Raw genomic sequence first — 13,067 nt, 5'->3', positions numbered from 1 at the left:
ACTCTTCTGCGAAACTCAGAGCCACTTGGATTGTGGAAGCATCACAGCTGATCTGCATGCCTAAGATTTCTCCACAGAGGCTGTGTGTCAGGTGTTGGTGCTATGAATTAGGGTTGGCAACATGTCTTTGCAATCTGTAGGAGAGGACAGACAGAAGCAAGGGTCTCAAATCACGAAGCAAGGTCCACTCCTGGCTTTGCAAGTTTGTGTAACTCACAGGTACTGAGTTTTGACCTCAGAATAGTGAGTGCTGTAGAGACTAACCTTGGCAGACACGATGAAAAGCTGAGAAGCTATGTATAAACAGTCGTGATTTTCAAGGTGTCTGGATAAGTAGTGACAACTTTCAGCAAAAAGCCATTGGTATTTAAGGGAGGAGCCAGTGGATATTTTGGACTGACCTGGAAACCATACACTCCAAACGAAGTTCAGCAGAAAGTAATTGATTCCTTGGTTTATAGGTAAGCCACGAGTGAATGAGAGTTCCATCAGAGAAAACCTGGTGGGAAAAGGGACTTTTGAAATATGTGTTCATTTGTCACAACATATTTTAATTTATTCACATTAAAAATTGGCCACTCCAATGTCTCTAGAGATCATGATAAATACCACAATTAATGTAAAGTTCTCTATGGCAGAGATACTTAACTTCATCAGAAAACAGAAAGAAAAGAAAAGCACATGGCATTTGATTTTAAATAGAATTGGCAAGCGGGAGTCAGTTGATCCTGAAAGTTTAATGTTAGACTCCTCTATGTGAGACTCAGTCACAATTCTAGGAAGAAAAATTTTTCCATGAGGAGAGGGTTTTCAAAATGCCAATTATCGTATTGAAATACTTTGTGATCTCTGAATTAAAACGTGATGTTTTCTCTTTAGTCTCTTGAAAACATTAGATCAAAAGGAGAACTAATTAAAATATACTTATGTGTGCTAACAACTGAGTTTTCTGAATGTAAAATATGTACTCCTCTCAGGGACATTTACAATATGTTTGGTGTTCTATAGATGGCATATAATACCCATTATCAGATCAGCCTGGCTTTAATTCTGTAACTATTTGCATGTATTTTCACCTAACTGTTCCAGCTCTCCATTGTTGATGCAATTAAGATCACACTATATATTATGTATGTATATCTTCTTTTTTTCCCCACTTTGAGAGGTTCTCATGTCATTAAATTATGGTGTAAATTTATTAGCTCTATAGTATCACAAAAGATGGATGAACTATATATTCCCTGGGGTCTAAAAGATATATCTGGCTCAGTGATTCAAATCAAGGGGAAAGAAGGGGAAAAAAATTAAAAGCTATGAAACGTCCTGATCTGGATTGTATAGCAATAAAGTCGGAGTTCAGGCTGTTTTAGGTGTCGTGATTCTAAGCTCCTTAGTGGAAGGCTGCTTAGACTACTACGGTGGGGCACACAGCACGTGTGGTGATTGAGCCTAGGGTTTCTTAACCTCAACACCAGGGGCATTGTAGGCAGATCATTCTTTGTTGTGAGGGCTGTCCCAGGCATTGCAAGGTGTTTAACAGTATCTCTAGCCTTTACTCACTAGATGTCAGTAGCATCCAGCACCCTCTGCCCAGTTTTGACAATTAAAATTGTCTGCAGACATTGCCGATGTCCACTGGGGCCAAAATCATCCCTGCTCAATAACGACTAGTTTTCGCAGTTGCCAAGGACTCTAGGAGTGACGGATACTTTTAACCACTAGAAGTGTCTCAAGTGTCTTTGGGCCTCTCCATGGCAGGTGCAGTGGAGCATATCTGCGTCACTGGCATCTCAGGGGATGGCCGGCCGGTATTAAGGGCTGGTGTGATGGCATGCAGGACAAGCATAGACTGCTTTCAGACCGTTACACTTATGGGTCAGTGAAAAGGATCCGTCGAAAGAACTTCCCGCCAACATGTCCAAGTTATCCCGTGCCTATGACTTGCAGGCCAGATTCCCAGCAGAAGATATTTAGCCCCATGTTTAAAGCCATGCAAATTAACATGAGATCAATTGGATACATTATATTTACCTTTGGTGAGATTGAAAACCTTCCCAGCGCTTTCCTTACCCTGATGTTGATGTAATATAGGTACATTTTCAATAATCTTTTGTGAGATAGAGAAGGACAAGTCAAGTCTATTTCTAGTTCAAGATTCTCCAGATCATTCTTTCCTCCAAACTCCCCTGGTAAATTTTCTTTAAACTATTGTTATACATTCTATAGCTTGAGTTGCTAAACCCAAAGTCATAATTGAAAACAACAAAACAAAGAGCTTATTAGAATAGGCATCAACAAGCCTGGTTTCTGCTTGGCCCTGCTATATATTAACTTCTTTTTTTTTTTTAAGGTTTTTTTTTTTTTTTTTTCTTTTTTTAATTAGTTTCAGGTGAACAAAACAATCTAAAAGCCCGATCACTGCACTGTATACCTGAAGCTGAAGGTGAACAATAATAAATGTCAACTATAATTTTATACATACATATTTACAAGAAGTGGAGTATATATATTAACTTCTTGACTTTGGTAACATCACTGGCCTTTGCACCTGAATTCCTTAATCTGCATAAGTGACATCAACCTCATATAATTATGAGGATTAGAAATGTGTCAAAACACTGAATAAGATATTAAGCTATACATGTCATGGGAGTTCTACCCTAACAGACTGTGAGCTTCATAACAGAAAGGTCTTTGAGTTTCTTATTCATGCTCAATGTCCTACACATAGTGGGTCTCTGGTGAATGAATGAAAACAGAGAAAAGCTACTTCATATTCTTTCTAGGCATATGCTCAGTCTGTGGTACCAACTAGCAACACCAGTGGCATTTTATAATAAAAACAAACATAAAGCAACACTTCCAAAGATTTTACAGATGGTGCTGGATAAGCAATTGTTTCTCTTACCTGTGTTACAATTCCACAGAGACTAACAGGATAATCAAATTCAAGTTCATCTGGCCGCACTTGAATTGCCTGACAACCAGTCCCCAGAAATAATTCATCAGGGCCTATGACTTCATCTTGATAAAATAGTGCTCTTTTAGCTATAGCATGAAAATTCAAAAGGCTGCATTCCACTAACACTGTTAAAAGAGGCAAAGAAAAGAAAATCAGTCAGCATGTCTGTTGCAATAAATGGCTCAAAGAATGTTGAGCAGGATTAGGTACCATGAAGGAAGACCATCTTTAGCTAAAAGAAGTGAAGCTTAGAGATTTATGTAAAAAAATGATTCCCTTCACAGCCCTACACCCCTCTTTCGACCTCTCTCAAACAGTCTCCTTTCCTCCCTCGCACTCCCCAAATGGCTGGAATCAATTTGCACAGAACTCTGAATTTTTACCTGAGAAAGAACCGTCATGGCAGCACCGTGAGCCTCTTTGTTTGCTGCAGGAGCAGAGGTCCACGTCTTTACTAGGGCACTCATATTAGGTACTAAATTCCCCAATACTTGGTGTCCTTGGAAAACTTGAACTCTTTGAAAATAGGTCCTATATTTTGGACCACGTTACCTTGGGAGACCAGAGTGTTACGCCTGACCTAGACTTCTCTCCTGAGCTTTAGGGTCATCTCTCCAATTAGCTACTAGATATCCAAGTGGATACTTGAAACAGTCCTCTCAAAAGGCACATGTGTAATACAGAACCCCTGATTTTAGCTTACTCTCTGTTCTCTCTCTGTCTCAGTCAATAACACCACAATCCATCCAACTTCCAAGCCAAGACACTGTAGGATTTACTCCCAATTCCTTCTTTTCCTTCATATCTGTATCCAGTCTACCAGTGAATCTTCTCACTGCTACCTTCAAATTTTACCTCACGTCTATTCACTTTTGCACGATCAGCATCCTGGCCCAAACTACCACTGTGTCTCCTGGACTTCCTCAGTAGCCTTGTGAATAAGCACCCTGCTTCCAGTTTTGTTCTCTGTCTAGGGCAGCTGCAAACATAAATGCAAATAAGATTATTTCACCAGCATGCATCCAACTTTCTAATTGCTTCCCATGGTCATTAGTATAAAATCCAAAATCCTTATGGCCTGTAACACCTTCATGGTCCTGGTCCCCAAATCTCTCGTCACCTAACTTTTCTTGATTCACTAAGCACTAACCCAGTGGGTATCAACCTATTAGGCTCAATACTCTAATTTTACAATGAACCATTTTAATGCCTTCTTTATGCCTAAGTAGAATTCGTAGATAACCTATCTACACATATTTCTTTAAAAAGTCACTATAATTCACTAATTACAATATAAAAGAAATAAAAGGAGAGCAATGTATAATAAAATAAAATGTATATCGGTGTGTAGATACTCAGGCGGACTACAGAAGGAATCTGACACATCAGAGTCACCAAGTGTGAGACTGCTGCTGAAACAGACACAGAAATTTCAGCTGCCAGAGTCGCCTTGCATTCTGTCAGTGCTGAGATTTTTCCAGAATGATGAACAACTCAGTCAAGTTCCAAGCAAATCAATGTGCCATTTTTCATATATATATATATATATATATATATATATATATATCTCCTGTATAAAAAGACTGTTTATATGAAGGGAAGTTCTAGTTTCAGATATTATAAACAGATTTGCACCTATATGAAAGAAAGGGGAAATACTTGAAATTAACATGGGATGATTTTTTCGTTGTACGGAATCGTACCTTGAATTACAGGCTGTTTAGCATACCTTCTTTCCCTCTAGTCTTGTTCAGAACAAAGCCTAACTTTCCAAAATGCCCCAGCGAGCTGGACGTTTTGTTTTAATGTTTACTCTCTAGCCACACTGACCTCCCTTTCGAGGTTGTCACCCTCTTCCCAGTTCCTTACACGTGACGACCTTTCCTCTGGAGTTTTGCCTTGATGTTTCCTTTCAACGTTGCCTTCTTAGACCACCTTATACAAGTGTGCTATTTAAGTGGCTTTTCTTTTCCTTTCCATAGTTATTCCCATTTCACATCATCCTATTTATTTCTACTATCGCCTGGAATTATCAGTTATAACCTGGCATTATCCTACTTATAACCTGGAATTATCAGTTATCTACTTATTTGTAGTGTCTTTCTCTCCAGTTACAATGCAGGATCCATGAAACAGCCTTATCTGCCTCTTTTGCCACCAGGTATGTCCTACGATTGGGAAAAAAAACCACTTTTTCAATTCCATTGTCTAAAACTTGGAGAGTGATTTATATTTACAAAACACTGTCATATTCATTCTTTTCTTGGACCATCACATTTCTATTATTATTTTAAGTTGGAACTTCTTACTATCTTTGAGAAATTGAATAATCATTCTCCGCATTTGACATATAAAGAAAATAGGGACTCCAGGACTTCTGGTGGCCAAGTTTCTAATCTGTTAAGGGGTCACTTAGGCGGTCTGGCACAGGTTTCCAAGGTACTTGTTTAGAATTAATTCTACTTTCCACACTCCTTCATCCATGTGAGAATGGTTTTGCAAATGATGATGGCAGTGTCGGGGAGGGTGTCAGACAAGGCTTTGAAAAGGACATTATAGGGTGTTTGAGACCTTAAGTCAACCCAAATGCAACAGACACCCAGTACACCGATGTTGTCTACATTACTGCTACCCTGGTCTCATGATTCGGGTTTCCACTGTGAATAGGAAAACCACCAAAATCCTTCACCTGTGTGCAAGGCCCCACCCAATCTGGTGCCTGCCTCAGAATTAATCCACGCCCTGAAAATTGGGATATGGCGCCTGAGGGCAGGGCCAGATGGGCTGAGGGGCAGAACCTGTGCTTCTCACCATGCGGTGTCACCAAAAAGAGGGGTGTCCTCTTTGATTTCCTTTTCTACCTGCCTCACTTCTGCATCCTGATGTTTCAACCACAAACCAAATATTCCATTCCTAGCTTCATCACAACATCTATGTTTTTCATCAGCCCCCGATAACCACTGTGACCTCACGTTACCCTAAGGCTTCCTTTTAGAGAATATGCAGAGGGACTGACCTTCTTGCTAACACTCACCACCCCTCTCCCCATCGTCTAAAAATCCTCCACTGGCCTTTCTACCCCTTTAGTCTCCTCAAATCACTTTTTCAACCTGTCTGTATCCCATTCATATTCATCCTGTTTCCGCAGCCTGGACACACAGATCATCACCTCTGAAATAGACGTATTTTGCACAATCTTTTTCCATTTTGTGAATTTAATTAAGGCAAAAAGCAGATAGTGTTCCCTGCTCCCCAACACCCAGACCTTCCCCTAAATAAAGTCGCTCTCACCCCCAAGGTTCTACCTCAAATGTCACTTCTTCAGATAATCTCTCCTGTCCCTCTAGAACTCCATCAATTCCACTTGTTACATGTATTCATAATCCATCTTACTTTTCCTTCCTTTCCATTTGAAACGGTTTATAGGGCTTCAAGATTTTAAAGCTAACATCTGCCTCCTTTAAGAGGACCAGGTCTCTGTGGTCTATGCAGCCTGAATATTATGAAGGATCCTGCACCAGATTCTCTGCAGGTGCTGAGACCATGCGATGCCAGAGGGAAACAAGCAGACAATGGGCTCTGAGGGCAGCTTGAGGTCACTCTTCACGGCCTGCGGAAGGCCAGTCTATGCTTCTCCCAGGTGGCTGAGGGAAAGCACTCAAGTTTTTAAGGAGTTCGGTCAGAGTCAGATCTTCAGAAAGTGTATGCAGTGATGTTCTGGAGGGGAAGAAAGGCAGTTAGACAAGGGAGACCAGTTAAGAATATGCGAGTAGAAATTCAGGCGAGAAGTGGGGGAAGAACCAAAGAGGGGCTAGCAATGGGAGGAGAGAGGCATGTGAAAGACTGGATGCGCCATGGATGACTTGGTGGGAAATTCTAGGAGATGACAAGTAGGAAAAGTGGGAAGAGAGGAGCGGAGTGACTAACTCTGAGAACCTTCAGAGAAAATAACACTTGAGTGTAATACTCCTTTGCCCATCCAACAGTACCAGCTGAACCCAAGGGGAAGATAAGCATGGGTCTATGAGAATTATTGAGTTCTTAACTTCTAGGAGGGGCACCCAAGCCCCAGTAACCAGAAGCTCCATGACTCATGGTCGTTGAGAAATTACCCCTTCAAAGCATTGTCAGTCAGGGTCCACTCTTATACCTGGCTCTTGCCCAGAACATGTCCGAATCAAGGAAACGAGTAGAAGCAGCAGCCCTCCTAATTCTCCAAAGGCCTTCATTATGCTAGCTCTTGGGCTAAGAGCTCCTCAGGCAACAGGGAATCCAGAGGATCTGAGAAACCTGAAGTATTTTTATACCCAATATCACACTCAGATGTATTCAATTAACCCAGTTCAGGAGAGAGAGAGACAGAGAGAGAGAGAGAGAGAGAGAGAGAGAGAGAGAGAGAGTCTTTAAACATGAAAGCAGCCCCAGCTCTTGAACTCTGACACTTGCTTGATCATTTGGGTGTAGAAAACCATAGTGTCATATAAAGTGAACTCAGCAAAGCATATGTAGTGCCCGTAGAACTGTCTTTTCTAGGACCTTTGGAGTGCTCGAATAGATGTCATTTGCAGGCCAATTTTTGATCCCATATGTGATGATTTAGAGATGCCACAAAGCTCTGACCCAATGATGTACTTCATTACCCACACTTAGAGCCATTTTTTCCTGGTTTATGGTATGTTTTCCTTTTTTGTTTTTTTTTTAAACAAATTTACTGGGGTGCTGGTAGGGGCTACACCAGTAGCTATAGGACTTGCCCAATTTTATCAGCCTGGGAAGAAGAAGCCAACAAGGCCAGTGGGTCCAACCTTGATTGCTTCTACATTTTGTAAAAAACCTACTTTGACAGAGTCTCATTCTCTTAAATGATGTCTTAATGTCCTCCTCGGAGTTCAGATAGTCTGATAAATGGTCTATGGGTGTTCGTTGTATGATGCTTTTAATTTTTCTGCAGGTTGGGAACTTTAGAATAAAATGGTTGAGAAAATGTTACAACAATACGCTCACACATGCATCCATAGATCCATAGGAAACTTGGTTCTTTGGACATCATTTACCTGCACTTTTCATTGGATCACAACCTGTGATTTCCAGTAATAAAATAATTGGGGGAACAAATAACACTCTGGAGGCTCTAATAAGGGACTGGTCAAGCTGCACTAAGTGATGAGTCATTGCAGGCAGCCGAATGTAGGGAGGCTATCACATTTTTGTTTCTTTAATGGGTTTTGACTCTGCATCAGGGGAGATGAAGGTCTCTGTGCTAAGAAGTTTTCTGCTCCTTATTTCTTTATTTGTTCTGTTTTGGGTCTATTACCTAGTATGAATAAAAGAGAATATGGAAAAGTGATTGTGATTTAAAGTGGTGTGATGGCCTTTAAAGAATTGTTGTGTAAATAGTTCCCTTTATGGCTTTCTGAAATAGGCTTTACTCTGGTTGTAAACTGGTGGTAGTTCTACGGGTTTCCAATCAGATTCATGGTTTTCTCATTGTGTGGAAGCCATCTTGATCTTCCCTTCTGACTACCTAGTAGTCTGATTCCAATATATTATTTTCATATTTTATAAACACATCAGAAGGGTCTTAAGTTTTGGTAGATCCCCCTTTGTCATCGTTCCTCTCCTGATACTTAGACATATGCTTTTTGTAGGATATAGATTACTGAATTTAACCAGACTGGGTTAGTTGCTTGGGTGGGGGGGGGGGGAGATTTCTGGGCTTCAGAATGGAGAAGACGTAGGCTTTCTTTACTCTGACTATGGTAAGTAAAGGTTGAAATGAATAGTAAAGAGAATGGACAGCTGTATTTGACTGGAATCTCATGGCTTTGCCTCCACACTCAGCCTCTGTGCAGGTTGGAATTTGTCTGCCATCTATTTGTTGAATTACATTGGGCGAGATACTTGAGGTTGCTGTGCCCAAGTCGAACCAGCTGTTCACATACCTTTCTCATGGGGACGTAGGGAGGCTGGAATGAGAGAAAGACATTTAAAGCACTTGAACAGTGCCAGTCACATAGATCACCCTCAGAAGTCAGTTGTTTTCATAATTTCCTTCATCTATTTGAGAAGGAAACTTTAGTTTGCTCCAGTATGCCAACTTACTAATATTGATCAATGCCCATATTTGGTGCATCTTCTTCACCTTCTGTTAAAGTGTTTTAATTCTGCAAAGAAGAATATCAGTGGATGTGTTCAAGATGCTCTTTTTCTTTTAGGAACCCATGGAGATTGCGCCTCTCACTTTGCTAACACCGGTGCCATGGCATCGTTCTCCAGGCTTTCACATTATTTTGATTGATTACAACTGAGAGCTAAAGACTCTATCCTCCTGCTAATCCTCAGAGCTGCATAACTGTGAAAACCCTCTAACAAATCTTAAACCATGTGTGCTCATTTTCCAATATAGTATGTTCCCCACTCTATTGTCACATTTGAATCTGTTTGCTATTTTCCTCATATCAGAGTTTTTAACTTCTCTGTTATGTGACTCCCTTCCTCTGCCCGGCTCCTCCCAGTATATAGACAAACTTCTTCATTATCATTCCACTGAGACCTACGTCAAGTCCTAGGTGGCTGGGATTGGATGCACAATTGTAGTAGAGAGAGAAAAAAAAGATGTCCACATCCTAATCCCTGAATCTGCGATTATGTTACCTTATATGACAAAAGGGACTCTGCAGATGTGATTAATTAAGAATCTGGAGATGGGAAGATTAGCTTGGATTATCATGGTGGGTCTAATGTAATAAAAAAGGTGGGAGAGAGAATCATAAGAGGAAGGGAAGGAGAACTGACTCTTGGTGGTGAACACACAATGTGATATATAGATGATGTATTATAGAATTGTGCGCTTGAATCCTATATAATTTTACTAACCAATGTCACCCCAGTAAATTTAATAAAGATTTTTTTAAAAGAGGAAAAGAGAAGGATCAGAATCAGAGAAGGGAATGGGATGATGGAAGCAGAGATCAGAGCGATGGGGTCACAAGGGAGGGAGCCACGAGCCAAGGAATGCAGCTGGCCTTTTGAAGCTGGAAAAGGCAAGGAAACAGATTCTTCCCTAGAGCCTTCAAAAGGAACACGGCCCTACCAGCACCTTGAATTAGCCACGGAAGACTCATTTTGGTGTTCACCTGCTTGTCTTTCTGCCATAGAAACAGTATCTTCAATTTCTATATCCATGATCCATACACTTTGTACTACTCATTTGTTTCCTGTCCAAGTACCCCCTAATTAGCAGAAGAAAGTGAACAAAGAGCTTCTCCTATGTGGGCTTATGTTCCTGATCAAGTCCCTTTATCATCTCTTCCAGCTAAACCCATAGAAATGAAGAAACAATCATCTTTGGATTTCAAATATGTATGATTTAGGCTGTTCATCGTGGTAGATGACACCTGAAAGTTACCTAGTAAAAACAGTTTAAAAACAAATTTAATATTTGTTGGACGTGTAGGGTGGGTCCTGCCAGCGGCCCAGGTGATTTAAACAGGCTCTGGTGCAGACACAGATATCAAATAGCACTTCTCGCCTGCTAGGCCTCTTTGAGCTCCAGTGTTGCGTAATCAGGAGAGTCTCAGCCTTTAGGTGGTTGGCACTATGGTAAGAGCACCCCATGGCTATCAAATAAATAGGAAAATGAAGGCAGCTGAGCATGGGAGGTCATATAAAATCACTTCAGCCAGTTACTACTTCCTACTTCCTGCAAGTCCTGTGCTGGGGGTCTGCCAAAGTGAAGGTCTCTATGGCTTTAGAGGTCTTGTTTCTCCTTGCTGCTTTGGTGTGGCCTTGTGCTGAGGCCATTCATGGTAAGTGACCAGTATTAGAGAACGCTTCCTTGGACGGCTTGCTCAGAATGATAGCTTCCCATGCAGGCGCTCTCCTCCCTGTGAAATCTGATTTTACAATTCACTGGAGGAGAAATATTTTGGGCCGAGTAGACTTGAGTCAACATACTGAGGCCAGTTTCTCTTTCTGCCTAAAGGGCTGAGATTTTTCTTTTTCCTTTGTTGTCGTCTTCTCGCTTTCTTGAGCCTCGTTTGTAGAGCTTCCTCAGAAATAATCCTTGGCTGGACATGTCAGTCTGTGTTTTTGAACTCACTGCCAATTACCAGTACTGGATTGTATTGTTTTGTAAGATACTTGGTTGTATCTTACCTGACCTTCCTGCTTCTGTACTCTTCATATTTCCCTTGCTGATGATACTGCTCTTTTGGTCTTTTAAAATACTGCCGGCCCTTCACTCATGTCACATTCATCAGTGGTTGTGCAAAGCCAATAAGACAAAGCTAAACGAATATCTGGTGTGTCCATAAGTTGATTTCAATGCTTTTCTATTTTACCTGGAATTGTCTCCATTATTTGTGTTATCCAAATGCTTCCCAGCTTCAAGACCTGACTAAATGTCAACTACTTTAAGATCGTTTCAATGTTACTTTTTGTGTTCTTTATGTTTTTTAAAAAATCACTTTTTCTTTGTATGCTTCCCTCTGTTACCAGTGTGTGTATGTTTGTGTGTGGGGGTGTGTGTGGGTGTGTGTTTGTGGTGTATAATTGATATGTGAATTCCTTTTTTTTTTAAGGCTACCTTCTATTTTCCATTTGCCCCAGTGTATGGAAGACACAGAAAAGATCCTCTATATGTTCTTACGGCGAGCTACACCTCTACAGGGTCCTGTGAATAGGACTGATGATTTTTTGAAATTTATTTTTCAATTACACTTGACATACAATAGTATGTTCGTCTCAGGTGTGCAACATAGTGATTAACCATTTATATATCCTATGAAGTGATCACCCCCAAAAATCTAGTACCCACCTGACACCATACATAGTTATTACAATATTATTGACTGTGTTCCCTATGCTGTACTTTACATGCCCATGACTGTTTTTATGACTGGCAATTTGTACTTCTTAATCCTCTTCACCTTTTCCACCTATCCCCCCAGCCCCCTCCCATTTGGCTACCACCAATTTGTTCTCTATGAGTTTGTTTCTATTGTGTTTGTTCGTTTATTATGTTTTTAAGATTCCACGTATAAGGAAAATTACGTGGTGTTTGTCTTTCTCTGTGTGATTTGTTTCACTTAACATAATACCCTCTGGGTCCATCCATTTTGTTGAAAATGGCAAGATTTCATTCTTTTTTTACAGCAGAATAATATTCCATTGTATATATGTATGACATCTTGTGGCATTTTTCTTTATCCATTTGGCCTGTCAACCCTTTACGTGCAAGGACTACATGTAGTTCCTGGTCTTTCCATTGTATCTAAGATGAATCTTTCAGAACGTCTAGGGTAGCATTGCTCACATGTAGCAGCTAATCATGGACATTTCAGTGATTTCAACTCAGCACATGTAGAGGAAAGGTAGTGACTTGTGAGTCAGGGAAGAATCCTGGTGAGTGGGGTGGGGTGAGTGGGCGTTCAGGCCTCGTGATGAAACTTGATGCTTGGGGGCAAGGAAGATTCTGCTTCGGTTAGTGTACGCAGCAGCTATGCACCTTCTTCAGGCTTCTTCTCAGGTGATTCTCAGGTATTTGAGACACAAGCTCAGAATGCCAAACTGAAACTTGACTCTAATTTTAGTAAGGAAACAAAGCAGTGAAGCCAGAAGCATGGACTTCCTGTATGTTCATGTCCACTTATCCTTTCGAGTCCATCTCGAATCCCAGTGGTTGAAATCTTTTTCCCTTTAGGAGTGATCTTCCCGATAATCTTATCTAGGTGATGTTCGAATAATATTTCAAACACATGGCAGGATGTGAGTCGGAGGTTATAATCACTGACTAAAACACCTGCCTTGTCCAACCCCACTCTCCACCGACAGACATCTCCCTGCATTTTCTTCCTTTCTTGATGATTTATCTGTAAAGACCATGAATTTCCAGGCTCAAATGGGGTTCAAGGTTTCTCGCTCATTAATTGTATAAAATTTTTTCATTCTGGGAAGATTCAGCTCCTCCTAAGTGTTTAAGAATATCCTGAAGGAGTGGCCAGTTAGCTCAGTTGGTTAGAGTGCAGTGCTTGTAACATAAGGGTTGCTGGTTCGATCCCCGCATGGGCCAGTGTGAGCTGCGCCATCCACAACTAGATTGAAA

General features: G+C 40.8%; 1 protein-coding gene across 2 annotated transcripts in view; it reads left to right on the top strand.

Annotated features, from left to right (window-relative positions):
- LOC117030913 (oocyte-secreted protein 2-like) overlaps positions 1 to 13,067 on the top strand; it is a 51,239-nt gene that overhangs the window by 31,677 nt on the left and 6,495 nt on the right. Inside the window, exon 1 of one of the 2 annotated variants that reach the window (XM_033121163.1) lies at positions 10,707 to 10,770. The exons of the other annotated variant lie outside the window; for it this stretch is intronic. Coding sequence (XP_032977054.1) covers positions 10,707 to 10,770 — 64 coding nt within the window. Of the gene's footprint in view, positions 1 to 10,706; positions 10,771 to 13,067 lie in introns of those variants that run through there. 2 annotated transcript variants of the gene reach the window in all.

This window comes from Rhinolophus ferrumequinum, chromosome 11 (genome assembly GCF_004115265.2).
Source record: "Rhinolophus ferrumequinum isolate MPI-CBG mRhiFer1 chromosome 11, mRhiFer1_v1.p, whole genome shotgun sequence".
NCBI classification, from domain to species: Eukaryota; Metazoa; Chordata; class Mammalia; order Chiroptera; family Rhinolophidae; genus Rhinolophus; species Rhinolophus ferrumequinum.
The sequence above is the reverse complement of the archived record's forward strand: the minus strand, read 5'-3'. Positions and strand labels throughout refer to the sequence as shown.